The 13922-nt window shown below is 38.6% G+C and overlaps 1 protein-coding gene and 1 long non-coding RNA gene across 5 annotated transcripts in view; one reads left to right on the forward strand and one right to left on the reverse strand.

Annotated features, from left to right (window-relative positions):
• The window catches only part of CTDP1 (CTD phosphatase subunit 1), a 102437-nt gene extending 91164 nt beyond the window's left edge, over positions 1-11273 (forward strand). For both annotated transcript variants that reach the window (XM_042042839.1, XM_042042838.1), the window contains one exon: positions 10241-11273. In XM_042042839.1, coding sequence (XP_041898773.1) covers positions 10241-10382 — 142 coding nt within the window. In that variant the 3' untranslated portion in view covers positions 10383-11273. The remainder of the gene's footprint in view (positions 1-10240) is intronic.
• Positions 2197-13922, reverse strand: part of LOC121671358 — a 36511-nt gene continuing 24785 nt past the window's right edge. Inside the window, exons 5-6 of one of the 3 annotated variants that reach the window (XR_006018490.1) lie at positions 8828-8990; positions 2197-3315 (exon numbers count right to left, since the gene is read on the reverse strand). This is a non-coding gene — a long non-coding RNA (uncharacterized LOC121671358). Of the gene's footprint in view, positions 7584-8827; positions 8991-13922 lie in introns of all 3 variants that reach the window. The other 2 variants (XR_006018491.1, XR_006018489.1) reach the window with 2 other exon arrangements.

Below are 13922 nucleotides of genomic sequence, written 5' to 3' on the forward strand. Positions count from 1 at the left end.
AACACAATTGAATACATGACAATATATGTTTTGCCAGTTACAGTGAAATAACACATCACATTAAATGTTCTTGAAAAGTATGTTCCTACTAGGTAGAGAACCTGTAAAGCTTGCTGATCAACAGAAATAAGATGTGTTTCTGCTGATGTTGCTGTTTGCTTCAGACCATTGAATACAACGTTTCCCAGGAATTAGCAAGGGTGGGTAAACGGGCACCTGAGCAGTGGGGCCAGAACTGCCTGCAAGATGTTGGTGTGTGGCTGGGCTTCTCTCTGCCAGGGCTGTGCACGTGTGCTACCCCTCACCCCTGAGGGTCACCTGTGCAGGCTGTGAAGGAGCCAGGGGTATCTGAGTGAGGTCAGCTGTGAAATGTGTTCCGGCAGTCTGGGAGAGGGCCTGTAAAATGGTTTAATTCCTGAAGTCAAACAGAGAAGTGTCTGGTCCCCTTCCTGGCATTTCAGACCTTACTCCTGTTCCTGGATCAGTGTGGCTATCTTATTCTCAGATAGAAAGAGAACAACTTGTTGCAGTCTCAGTTTTTGTTACATGTTTGAAGTGCTGTGTCTGTCTAGTCATTTCAGGCCCAGAGAAACACACGTTTTCACATTTCCCTCTTGTGCACATTCATATATCCAGGTAAATTGATAATAGAACTTTATAGGAGCCTATGGCCAGTACCATTACATGGATAAGACCAGCCTGTCGCCATTTAACTCCAGACGCTAAGAACCACACAGCCACTCACTCACTTCCCCGTGCCCTGTGTGGGGGAGAACCAGGAAAAAAGTAAACCTATGGCTTGAGATAAGAACAGTTTAATAATTGAAACAAAATAAAATATTATAATAGCGTAATGATTGTAATGAGAAGGAGGTAGGTTTGATTTCTGTAAGGGAAACAAGTGATGCACAATACAACTTCTTGTCCCTCAGCAGCAGTCTCTCCTGTCCAATGACTCCCAGTTTATGTGCTGGTTATGATGTCCTGTGGTCTGGAATATCCCTTTGGCCAGTTTGGGTCAGCTGTCCTGGCCATGCTCCCTCCCAGATCCTTGTGCAGCTCCTCACTGGCAGAGCACGGAAACCTGAAGAGCCCCTGGCTCAAGGTAAGCACTGCTGAGCACCAACTGAGCCATCAGTGTGTTATCAACATCAGTCTCATACTAAATTCAAAACATCACACTGTACTGGCTAGTGGAAAGAAAATTAACTCTCCAGGACACAAGCTCAGTAGCTGCCTTTTACTCTGGACTGATAAAAGATAATGAGCTGTTTCTCCTTCAGATGCCTTCTTCATTAGTGGTATGGGGAAGGCTGCAGCTGAATAATACCGTAAATCTGAGCTTTGGACAGGACCATCATAAAAAATTGCAACTTTGTACCAGAAAGTACAGATCAAGTATAAACTGCCTTTGCTAGTTCAAATTTATTCCAGAAATATCGACAGAAAAAAATTGTAAAGCAGACTGTAGATGGGATCAAGACTGTGAGCCAGGAGAGCTGCGATCTGCTGCACTGGGTCGTTTGTCACATCGTAGCTGGTGTGAAAACAACAGGTACGGGAAATTCTCAGCGGTGCGATTCCATTTGGCACATAGGCTGGGGATTGCCACATGCCTTTTGATCCAGATTGAATCTGTGATGGTTTCTGACCCAGTATTGTAGAGATCCAAATTTAATGAATGCAGACCCACTTTTTAGAGAGTTTGTTGGAATTGCACAGTAAAAAAGAGATGGGTGGCATTCTGTTTCAAATGTATTGCATGTATTGGTATGCTGTATATATAATTTATGCAAACCTTACAAAACTGATGTAAAAATCACGTAGTTCTGGCAGATATTACTACAACCTCAATTGAGATTTTTTGTCTTTGTAAATCAAGCCTTGACAGTACTTTGCTCTGTTTCTCATGGAAACATAGCAGTTTCTAAAACAAATTTCTAACAATTTTTTTTTAATTTCCTTTACTGAGAAGTGACTTCCTGCCTTGATGTCATTTCATTTTGTAACTTACTAGCTTTTCTAAAACATTCTGTAGCAAAATGAAGCCAAATGTTGACTTTTTAATGTTGATAAGCTTTGTAGTAAGCTTATCAACATTATAAAGTCAACTTTAAAGTTGACTTTATAATGTTGATAAGCTTTGTATTTTAATGCTGTTGTGTCTCCAAAACAGTCTTCCAAAACCTGCTTTAATGCATGAAAAAAATATTTATTGTGTACAATTTCAACAAATAAATAAAGAGAAATTTAAGTTGTCAGAGCTAGGAATTTGGGGAAGGAAGAGTGAGGAGTGCCAAGATAACATGTCTTACCATTTGGATAAAGAATTAAGTAGTCGAGAAATGTAACATTGCGGGAAGATGTTGTATGATTCAGAGAACAAATCTTGCAGCCCATTGCTAGATGGAGCAATCTCAGTCCCCTGTACCATGGTGTAACCCACAGCCTGACAACAGCTCCAGTTCCCCAACTGTTGTGCAGGAAGTACTCATTGGAAGCTGACTACAGAGACGGTGAACAAGTGGCTTACCAGACTCTGAGGCAGGCAGCAGAGCCAATAAACTGGGGGATTATCCAGTTAAATCACATGGCAATGTGAGGAGGATGAAGAACTGACCGTTTTTGGCAGGAGTGAGCTAGTGCATTTCATGAAAGTATATACCTGTGTGGAAAGCGGGCTGTGCATTTTGTCCCATAGAATACGACATGTTAAAGGAATTTGAAGTCTGGTTTTTGTACTTCAGTGGAGATGACAGTATTACCAGTATCCATATGGAGTCAGCAATGTGTTTTGTCTTATTTTCAATATTTTACAATGAAGCAGAGATATTCTTAGTTAATATTCTTGTGAGCAAAGCAGTGAAGAAACATCCTAGAAGGATGTTTGGTTTAGTTACTTGCAATTTAATCTCAATTATTTATTGAAAACAAGGACAAAGTAAGAGAAGAGTTAGTAAAAATCAGAGTTGAAGGCTTTGACAAAAGTGTCTTATCTTTCAGTATAACTTAGTGTAGCCCATAACATATGTATTAACACACAAATTAAGATAATCTATGGATATTTAATTTTAAAAGCCACCATATACCAAATCTTACTTCCAGCCTCTGTGGTTAGCACAGTCAGCTAAATTTCATCTTAACAATTTAAGAAGCCAAAGAATACATCTTGAAGAGTGTTCTCAGTGTCTGTGAGTGATGCTGGCAAATCCAGTCAGGATTCCAAGCATTACTTTGCAGTGCTGGCTGTTTTCAAACTGGAGTTGGTTCTCCATTATATTGGCATGGGGGTCTCTCCACATACATATTGTGCTCCTGTGAGAAAAATTAAGTCAGTTTGACTTTTTTCAGATAAATCAGATCATGTTTCTTTTCCAATTTCTTATTTTGATGTATGGTTTTGTATTTTCTAAATTGCCCATACATCTTAGGTTTTTTGCCCACTTTTCATCTTAATTTTTTATTGCATGCTACCATTTTTTAAAATAATGACTCATATTTAGATCTCTAGTGAGGGTATTATTCTTCATCACTATCTGAGACTATGTCCTTCCTATAACAGAAATTAGTTGGAGGAATTAGCCCATTTTCAAAAAACTTTTTTCAAACCAAATACCGGTAGAGTTGCGGTACAATGCCCATCCACGCACTGGGAAGGAAGGCTTGAAACTTTCTTTACTCACTGCTGAGCCTTGATATCTCCTATTACAGCTTCCCAGAGCTACCCAAAATCTCTACAGAGCTATAGATCCACCATCTGACATTTGTTGTCAGAATGGGTAATATTTGTAAACTAGAAGAAGCTGGAAAGAGAATTGATGCAAACAACAAAGGCCTGGTTTAGCTTTCGAATAGGATTAAGAAGTGATATGCCAGAGTGCATCTGTGCATTCTCCATTATGAAATTGTCAGGTAACAGTCTAGTATTCCACATAGTGAAAAGTATATTTAATTTTCTGTTGTCTTCTACATGTCAATGACAAGATCATTTGTTGTGTGATATAAAACTGCCACTGTCACCTTTGCCTTCCGAAGAAATAGTCATATTGCATGTTGTAAATGTCTTCTTATAACTACATGGATTATTTTCAAACAACTTGAAGTTAATAACAACTAATATTTTAGGGACACAGTTTATATTTCTGTGATTTAATTACAGAAGCAAAATTGTATGTTCAACTTTTCAATTTTCCATTATCCAATTTAATTATAATCTGTATCTAAATTAGTTCAGTGCAGAGAAAATCACACTGCGTTTTGTTTTAAAGTTTTATTGCTACACTGTTTTGGAATATCCCAGTGTTTAATTATTAAGAAATCATCATTTTCTTGAAGAAGACATTAGTATTGTTAAGAAACTACTGTTGGGGTGATTTTCTTGTTATTAAACTTTCCCCTTGACCTGAATATTAAGAAAACACCAACTCGTCAATGGGCCAATTTTAGCAAAATTCACAAAATATCCTTATTAACACACTGTAGTAATTGCTGGATTTATTTTCAATTTTCTGTGACTTCCTGACTTAAAATACTCTCAGTTTAGATATACATTGAGTGTTTAGTTCAGAGAACTACCTATAAAGCTGTTCTAAGATGGTTTTCAGTTTCCAGAATAGTTTCTCACCATTGGAATTGTGCACAGGTGTGCTCGATTTTAAAGCAGAAAGGCACTGAGGCTGTACAGAATTTAATTAGCTCTCACTTAACTGTTGTGTTAGTTAAAATATGCTTTGGAGCTGTCAGTTGGAATTGGTGGATGCATGGAAGAGGTTTTCATGAGGAGCATTGAAGGCACACTGTTCATCCAATTGCGGGGACTCTGTCTGCACCCCAGGGCTGTGCAAGACACGTTCTCGGTGCATTTTTCTGCATATTAGATTTCTGGATCATCTTGTAATCCTGCAGACAGCATTGGATGAGTTCTTGAGGAAATATATGAGGTGTCTGGCATTTGTTCCTGTGGCACTAAATAGTGTCCTGTTTGTCACAGCACGAGCATGAAGTGAAAACACACACTGCAGCTTGCCAGGAGTGCTGGGGTAGTGCTGTTTGTTTCTCCCATGGCTGTGTGCCTGGCAGCGTGCTGCACTAGTGCCAGGGAGGAGCACCAGGACAGAAAATCCAGTGTTCCTGCACAGATGTACGAGGGAAATTGCCAGAGGGTAGACACCTGAGTTACAGGCAGGCTATGAACAATTGCTTACTCATGTATCAAGTGTAGATAAAAGGGCATAGATCAGAATGGTTGGGCTTGGAAGGGACCTTAAAGATATTGCCATGTATCCCATGCTAAGAAAACATAATTGCAAAACTTAGAACATCTCTCTGAAAATTTAACCATCTTGTCTGTCTCATGTAACATATTAATGCTCACAACATTGATTTTCAGTCTGTGTGTTCTCAGAGCTCAAGGCATTGAAGCTTGTTAGCCAAGTATTGGGCTGGCATCTTCAGAATGGGTTGAAGAAGAGTTTTACTGGATAACCAGCCCTAATTCTTCATAACTGAAGAATATTGCCAGAGAACTAGTTTATCTGAATAAGTTGTTCCCATAGTCAAATTCCAGTTGCATTACCAAATGCTACATCACCTTCTTTCCTTTGTGGAAGGAGTTCACAGAAAGCTGTGGTCTAGGTGTGTGTGGAAACCAGGACAGACCTTCTGCATGGAGCTTCAGAGGCTTGCCCGGGGTAGTGTAGGTTGTGTTGCAGGGCTGCGATGCTGTTGGAAGACAGCACGCAGTTTCAAAATGCCCTTTTCAAACCCTTGCCTTCCAAACTACCTACAGCTGCTGTGTGAGTGTTCTCATTAGAGAGAAACTTGGCTGTATTTGGTAGCAAATTGAAGTCCTGATTTATAATGTCAGTGCTGTAAGCTGATTGCTTGTAAAAGACTAAACACACTTAGTCTGCAGACTCTACTTCATTATTGTACTGATTTTAGGAGCTGTTGAAAAAAAGCCAGGTCAACTTGCAATAAATTAGAGGTTTACTTATCAGAGTAGGGATGAGGATGTGGGTATTGGGAGTTTAAAGGATATGTGAACATTTATTTAAATACTTTCTGTAGTTCTCATTTACAAGTTCAAAACAAGGTTTGGAAAAGATTTAAGTTTGCTTTGTTTAAAGCAAGGGTTATGTTGCCCTTTGAATTCCTTTGCTAATTAGATGTTTATATTTTAATGTAGCACTGTATTTCTTAAAGGGGTGTCATTGGGATGCAAAACAAACCAGAGACAACCTGCTTTTCAGTTAAGAGAAGAATGTTTTTCCAACATTGTTTTCAGCCAATTATAAATTAAGGCCTTCAGATAACAGAAGCAAGAAATACTCGACTTTTTTCACTTTGTTCCCTATGGTTCTCTCCATGAACTAAATTTAAATTGATTTTATAAGAACATTAAATTGATTTTATAAGAATGCAGTTTTCATTTGACCTGTACATTGTAATCAGATTTTAGTGGTCATTTTAACTGATCAAGATCTAAATAAATTTTCAGTAAGTTTTTCTGTGCTATTTTTAGAGGCATTCAGCTTGTGCTATTGCAACTTCATAAACCTGTCTCTTCTTTTGGAATACCACTACTTCTCATTAGCATTCTGTAGATAAAATTTTTCTAAAACTACTTTTATACATATATAACTACAAATGTTTTTTTTCATGTTTAATATCATTGTGAATTACACTTGTAATTTATTTAAATCTCTCGACAATTCATTTAAATATGTGAGAGTTTTTTTAAATGTATTTCTCTTTTTTGCAGCATGTGAACTGGTGGGCCTCTAGTACTGGGTATTACAAAGGAAAAATACTTAATGCAAAGGAAAAGGAAATGTGAATTGTAGAAGTGTTTTTCACAGAGTTGTCAGATACTTAAAATTCTGCATTCAGTGTTTTGGCAGTTGTTCGTATGTGAGCTTAAAGATACTCAGTTATTATTGACTTGTTTGGCTTTTAATAGCAGTCAAGCAAAATTCGTTATAAAAATGCAAATCAAGCTAATGGAAGCCTGCAACATCTGCTGAATCATTCTCTCTAAATAGTAAGAAGGAATCGTGTATGTGCTTAACTTTTCCATTTAAAAATGCTCTGCACTATGGCTCTGAAACTGGAAATGACAAGGAATGGGCACAAAACAGTGAGGAAAATATACATTTAAAATTGTTTGTTATGTCAATAGATATGCTGCCACAGGCATATACTGCTTTTTCTCTGAGGGTAGAAGTTATTAAGAGGATGTTATCTCTTTTTTTTGAATTTGCAAAGAAAAAATGCAGCTCTGTGTTCCTGATGTCCTTCCTCCATACTTCTATCCGGGTTAGCTTTTTATTTGATATCATAATAGTTATTTAAACATTTTTTTGAATACCTGTGAAGATGCAGTTTATGGTACACAAATACTGAAAGGTTTTTATACCGTAATAAAAACAATGCTAACATTCTGGAGAGGTTTTTTTTGTTTTTTCTATTAGAGGACAAATACTTATCTGTGTTTTCTTTTTTTTTTTTTTCATGGCTTTTTCCTCCCCATGAGTGACTAGGTTTTCATGTGGAGATTGAACAGAGCTGTCATTTTAGCTTTGCTGAAATAACAAGAATTGACAAAATAGATGATGGTCAGTCTTTTGCATTTCCAAAGATACTGTTTAATACAACTGTAGGAGGGATGAAATATGGGAGAGGCATCCCTTAAAGTTTCTGGAAAGTCTTTTTGTAGACTGGAAATCCATTCTTTAATTAACTAGTCACACTGAGTATTTCAGATCCCTGTATTTTGTTGATTGTCCTCACTGAAATCTAGTTGCTATGAAGTATATTTAAATTTTAAAAGTGACTTTCTTGCATAAATCAATAATTTTGCTAGTCTTTGCTGTAATAATTTAGTAAATTAACTGTTCTGCACTTTCAAGAAATAATGAACTGGCAGTGAGATATTATTTCAGTGACCTATTACTTCTTTAATTTCTTCATAGACCTTTTTTTTTTTCTTTTCTGTGAGATCTGTGTTATTGGTTTCTGTCCCAGTAAACGTTACAGTATTTGGGCTGGCTCTAAAAGCCTGCTTGTCCTGACACATTCTTTAATACATCATCTGCAGTCACGTGTACATGTTTCATATGTGTAAATGACAACTGTCAGATTGTTAATTTCATTTTTCAGTGGGCAAATACCATCCGTTTCCATAGATGCAGCCTTACAGACAGATGAATACAAATGTTTTCAGCTGTGAGCATTGTGGTATAGGTTCGCTCCATGACTTTATTCATCTTTATTTCTCAGTTAGCATTGCCTTTGTACTTCTTATCCACTGCTTGTTAAAGATGCACTATTCGTTTCTTCTTTTGCTGAGTAAGACTCTTACAGGTTTCTTTAATTCCCAATTAGCTTTTCTTTGCTAATAGTGTCATTAATGCCTAAAATAGCGCTGTAGCTCTGAAGGCTGAAATCGTCACAAAGTCAGCAAGGGTTACTAAGGCTCCATACATTTGCATAGCTTTTAGTGAAAATGTGCTAAGATTTCTTCCAACTGGGCATTTTAAGTATGGGAGCTTCCTTGTCCAAACTGCATGCTAATAGAAGCTGTGTGGAAATAATCAGTGTTATGCCTGAGAAAATGTTTTTTATTGTGAATTAGGCTGCATTTAGTGCCCTAAAACTCCCTCAGCACACCACATTTGAGTTTCAGTAGCAAAGTATTCAGGAAATGCTTTTACTTCATCCCGTTTTTCCTTGTCAGGGATTTAGAGGCCAGAGTGTATCCCAGGGTTTCAGTCTTGCCTCCCAGGAATATTACTTCTACCACCCTATGCTGAACAGCAAAACCCACCTGACATCAGTGGGAGGAAGTGGCCTGTAAAGCAGCAGCAGTGTCTCTTTTTGTCCCACAGCTGCAGCAGAAGGAGAAGACGGAACATAGTGCTCTCACTTCCCATTCTGACTTGGACTCCCCTTCTGACTTCCCACCACACCTTGTCCATCTCCCTGAAAAGCTGAAAAAGGGCAGGTCAGGTGTCAGTCAACCAGCCCACAAACCAAGCAGTCTGGGCTAATGAGAATTCCTGTTTCTTGGAAAACAGCAATAAAGGTGTCTGTATAAATAAAAACTCCTTTGTATTTCAGCATTGCTTACAAGCTCCTAAATATGACTGTTAATCTTTGCCTTTATTTCTTCTGGATATGTATAACTCATGTCAGTATTTATCAAAGGTCTTCCTTGCTATATGCTATTTCTCTGTGCTCTCAAGTAACACGATTATTGTTAAATTACTGCTTTTTGCTAAAATAGATAGATCATTTTGTTAGTTTTTCATGACTGCAAGTGGGTGCGTTGTCTTCTTAATAAAACCCCACCCAACAAGGAAAAGGAAAGTTTTTGAGAGATGCCTGCCCCTCTGCATGTATTTTTCTGCTTGAAATTTGATGAAATTATCTGGAAGCATTTTGAAGGTGTTTCTACATCTCATTATGAATTCTGTGCAATGCAAAAATCTCAACTTTATTTTTGTCTCAGAAGTACACGTCTGATATAAAATTCCCTTTGGCAAGGAAAAGAGATTTTAGGATTCCATAAATCCAAATTCTTTTGCTCATGGCTACATCCCAGTTGAAGCGTTAGATTTTCCTTGGAGATCTTTCAGAGCCAGGAACATGATTCTTTCAGCAGGGTATGGTGCATATCAGCTTCCTGTTTAAACTGGTTCATTCTCCAGAGATGCAAAGAAATGTGTTGTTCAGCCTGGCAGTACTAATCCAAAGAGACAAAAGGGAAGGATGGGACCCCAAAGTTTGGAAGCATGAAACTGTAGATGCTGGTGCAGTGAGATTTGCCTAATCAGTTACGGTTTTATTTTTATTAAATAAGTAGAAACTTGAATATTTCAAAATAATATAATAACATTTTTGTTTTGGTAATATCTCTTTCACACAATGGCTTTCTTCTTTCTTTTGGGATGCAAGAGGCAAGTAAATCTACTCATTATTTTCAAACAGTCTCATACTTTCTTCAGAAGATGGAAGAAACAAATTAACACTACTTTACACCTACTGCTGACAGTGCATAACAGCTATTAAAAAATGAACTGTGTGAACTGGCTACTTTAAAAACAAGTGCTGTACTTTTTGTCTAGGCCTGAAAAAAGATGAGTCCTTTAGCCTCATTTTTTCTCATGTTGAATATAAGTCTCTCAGTAAGCACTGAGACACCTCCATTCATGGACCTTGTCTCTGTCTGTCCTTCCAGGGGTCACAAACGCAAACTGGATGAAGATGATGCTGCCAGTGAATCCAGTAAAGAATCCAGCAATGAAGATGAGGAGGGAAGCAGTTCTGAAGCGGATGAAATGGCAGCAGCACTTGAAGCTGAACTGAATGACTTCATGTGAGATTCATGCAGAAGACAGAATTTGTAATTATATTTTACTTCTCATAAACAGATTGGACTTCAGATGAGTCCCTTATGTCAGTACTCAATGTTTTTCCAAAACGTGTGTGTATATTTTGCAAAGCAGCTCAAGAGGTGATATGTTATTTTACAAAATCAGAAGTAGATGTTTTTAAGTTGTTTTACTAAAGGAAAATATACTTTTTTAAGCAAAAAAAAAAGTATTAAATGGGATGCGGTGTGCTATGCCAAAGACATGTTAGGAGCTCTGCAGAACCTTCATGTATGGGACAGTAGTACAAAGACTTGTGATTAAACACACATCAAGTTTCTAAAAATATTGCAGGCTGTGGTTTATGGGTTACAATCTTCAAATAGAGGAGGAGATAAAGGAGATGGAATTGTCTGGGTAGTACAGCAGGAATCTGACAAACTGGTCATCCTTTTCCACAAATAAAGCTATCAAATATAAAAGGATTTTTGAAATAAAAAAGAACTATTTATATTTGTATAGAAACAGAACGTGATATGCAAGCTTTGTGAACTCTGCACTTGACCCACCTGTCATTTGTTTGTAAGAGAATACATAGTGATCAGCATTCATGGTTTTAGGTTACTTTGTTGAATAGTTGGGTTCTTTAGAGACATTGTTTAGATTTTTAACTTCTCTTCTCTGTAAACAGAAATTTAGCACAGCAGACTATGTGGTCCTGTACTGCCACAGGATGCATATTCACCTATTTGTGTTGTCTTGGAAAGAACAAGTGCTACTTCAGGCTAGATAGAATTTAATTTCTTTGAAAAGAGATCTGATGTAAAGTTTTTGTATATTCTATTTCATATTTGACCCACAAAACAGATTTTCTTTCATTTAATAAAGGTTCATTTTGTATGCTTTGTTTCTCTTTCCTGTTCATTTTCTTCCATCAAACATAAGACACTTTTCTCTATTATCTTTCCTTTATTCTGCATGAAAATAATGAAAAACATTGAAAGCAGGTGCAAATTTGTAGATTCAGGCAGATAGCTGAAGGACAGAAGGAAACACTGGCCCAGACGATTCATGGATGCTAACATCTGACATTTTCTCAGGTGGCTTTGACTGGCCTCTGAAATTACCATAAGAGTTGTTGCTCTGGTATTGAATTTCTGAGGCCAGGACCATGGTTTATTCTCAATTGTTAGCAACTGGAGATTGAATCCTTTTAATAATATGTTTGCAAAAGAAGACTCATTAGTTTGTATGTCATGGTTAAAAGGAAGTACATTCTGGTGCAGAAATACTTCATTTTTCCACTTAGCAGTAAAACAGAACATTCCAGTAGAACCTCAGCTGCTTTACAAAAAGCACTCTAATTTTAAAGCTTCATAATGACAATAAAAGGAAGACTGAGAAAATACAAGAGCCTTTTCAGGTTAATACTGCTTTTCCACTTTAGAATGCAAAGTCAGCACCCACAGACAAAAATGGTGGATTTTTTGGGAAAATGTTCAGTTTCCTGGACATTTACACAGCTACCACACAGCTGAATGCTACAGTGGCCTGCCTGCTGTAGCTCTCCATTAAAACAAGCAGGATGTCTCCAAGTGACTTTCATCATAGAACAGGAGAAAAAGACTAACACTTGTAAAATGGGAAGTCAAAATACTTTCTTTTTATTCAGTAACCTGAATGCAGCCTCCCCAGGTATCAGAGGATGATTCCTTGCAATTAAATACTAAAATGTCAGGGGTTGTGGGGTGCATTTTGTGTTTTCTTAAATCCCCACTTGAAATAATATGAAATAACAATGGCTTTCCGGGTCACTGTGATGCTGCAAATGACTTGACAGCACAAATTTCAGCAGAGACTCGTTCTGGCTGATGGTCTTTGCCAGTCACGCAACTCTGTGGCAGCGTTCAAGCTCTGAATGTAAACACAGTCAGCAAGCAAAGCAGGGCAGGCTCTGCCCTGGTTCAAGCAGCTTCGCTGGGTGCTGCATCCCCGGCACCACAGCTGCCGCAGAGTGCTCGTGGAGGGATTCCATGTGGACAGGCTCTCTGCTGAGAAAGGCTGTATCTTCCTCCCGGTGTTGTTTTATGGCTGATGGTTTAACTGGTGTCAGGGGGTCTGGGCAGGAATCCTAAAAGCTATCAGCACTCCAGTATCTTTTAACAATCCCTGCCCTCCAGTCCTTGGAGTAGGGGGGTCCTAGCACAGGGAGAGTTGAGAGTCACCAACCCATTGCTCTCTGCCAGAGCAGTCCAGAAGGCATCGAGCCTGCTATTGCTGAAAAGTCGCCCCCTGCTCATTCAGGTGGCTGTGTTGAGTGCACTGGTCACCAGTCTCTGCACAGGCAGGAGAGAGAAGTGGAAACTGAAGATTGATAAATTGAGATTATATGAGATGGTAAGTTAAATGCCCATTCTAACCTGCCAGCAAGAAGTCTCTGGATGTATGAAGTTGTCACTCACTCCCACTAGCTTACACTTTTTTGAAGGTGCAGGAGCATCTTATGAAAAGCAACAAATGTGCTTTGTGAAATGACTTTAACTCTTTATTAAGTGACCTAGATATTTTGACTGGGTGTTTTATCCTGCCTTCTGGGCCTAGTTCTGTACATTATGTAGCCAGCAGGGACCTGCTACCAGCGAGGGCACTCTGATGGCTGAAGCGGAGACCAAATTCCCAGTGAGACTGTTGAACTTATTGGGCAGTACTGGTTTCTGAAAGGGTACCAGGTGTGGAAATGAGCACAGAAAGGACACCTTGCTTCCTTAAGCATTCTAAGTGTGTAGTATCACTGCTGGCCAGGAAAGATGGCTTCTAAGGCCTCATGGTTATTTAAGAACTGGTAAGAGCCATTATTTTGATTTAAAGACCAACAGTTTTACTTTCTCCTCAACTTGCCCTCACCAGTTCTTAAGAGAATGAGAAGACATCACAGCTCTGATGAGGATCATAGAATAGTTTGGGTTGGAAGGGATCTTTAAAGGTCACCTAGTCCATTCTCCCTACAATGAGCAGGGACATGTTTAACTAGACCAGGTTGCTCAGAGCTTGGTCCAACCTGGCCTCAAATGTTTCCAGGGATGGGGATGAGGTGGGACCTGTGATAAAAGAAAAAGCATCACGTAGTGGCCAAGCTTTTCTCCTTGTGCCTGTGCTGGGGAGGGGGGAAGAGGAGGGAGTAGTTGCTTAGCACTGAGATGTGGAAAGTTCCAAGCATGCAGATACTTTTTCTGTTGGGTTTTGTGCATATGTGAAGTAGGCCTCGAGTTTTCTGTGTTAGATAGTAACATCCTCTCTGAAAGGTGGGGAGTCTCAATTTTCCTTCTTGGCACTACTTCTTGCAGAATAGGTGACTGTCTTACAAGTGTGAAAATACACATACACAAACCTGGAGCTGTACCTAAAGATTTCTCAGCTCTGCCTAATTTTACTACAGTGAACACTGCAGTAGGTGACAAGTCAAAGAATAAATACGTAGTGGTCTCGTTAAAGAAGTGGATCTTGTCATGTAGCTGAAAATTCAGCATGAGAAGACTCCCAATTTTCACT

This window comes from Corvus kubaryi, unplaced genomic scaffold, assembly GCF_017639235.1.
Source record: "Corvus kubaryi isolate FWS band 111438036 unplaced genomic scaffold, C.kubaryi_AGA036_p1.0 37398, whole genome shotgun sequence".
In the NCBI taxonomy this organism is placed as follows: domain Eukaryota; kingdom Metazoa; phylum Chordata; class Aves; order Passeriformes; family Corvidae; genus Corvus; species Corvus kubaryi.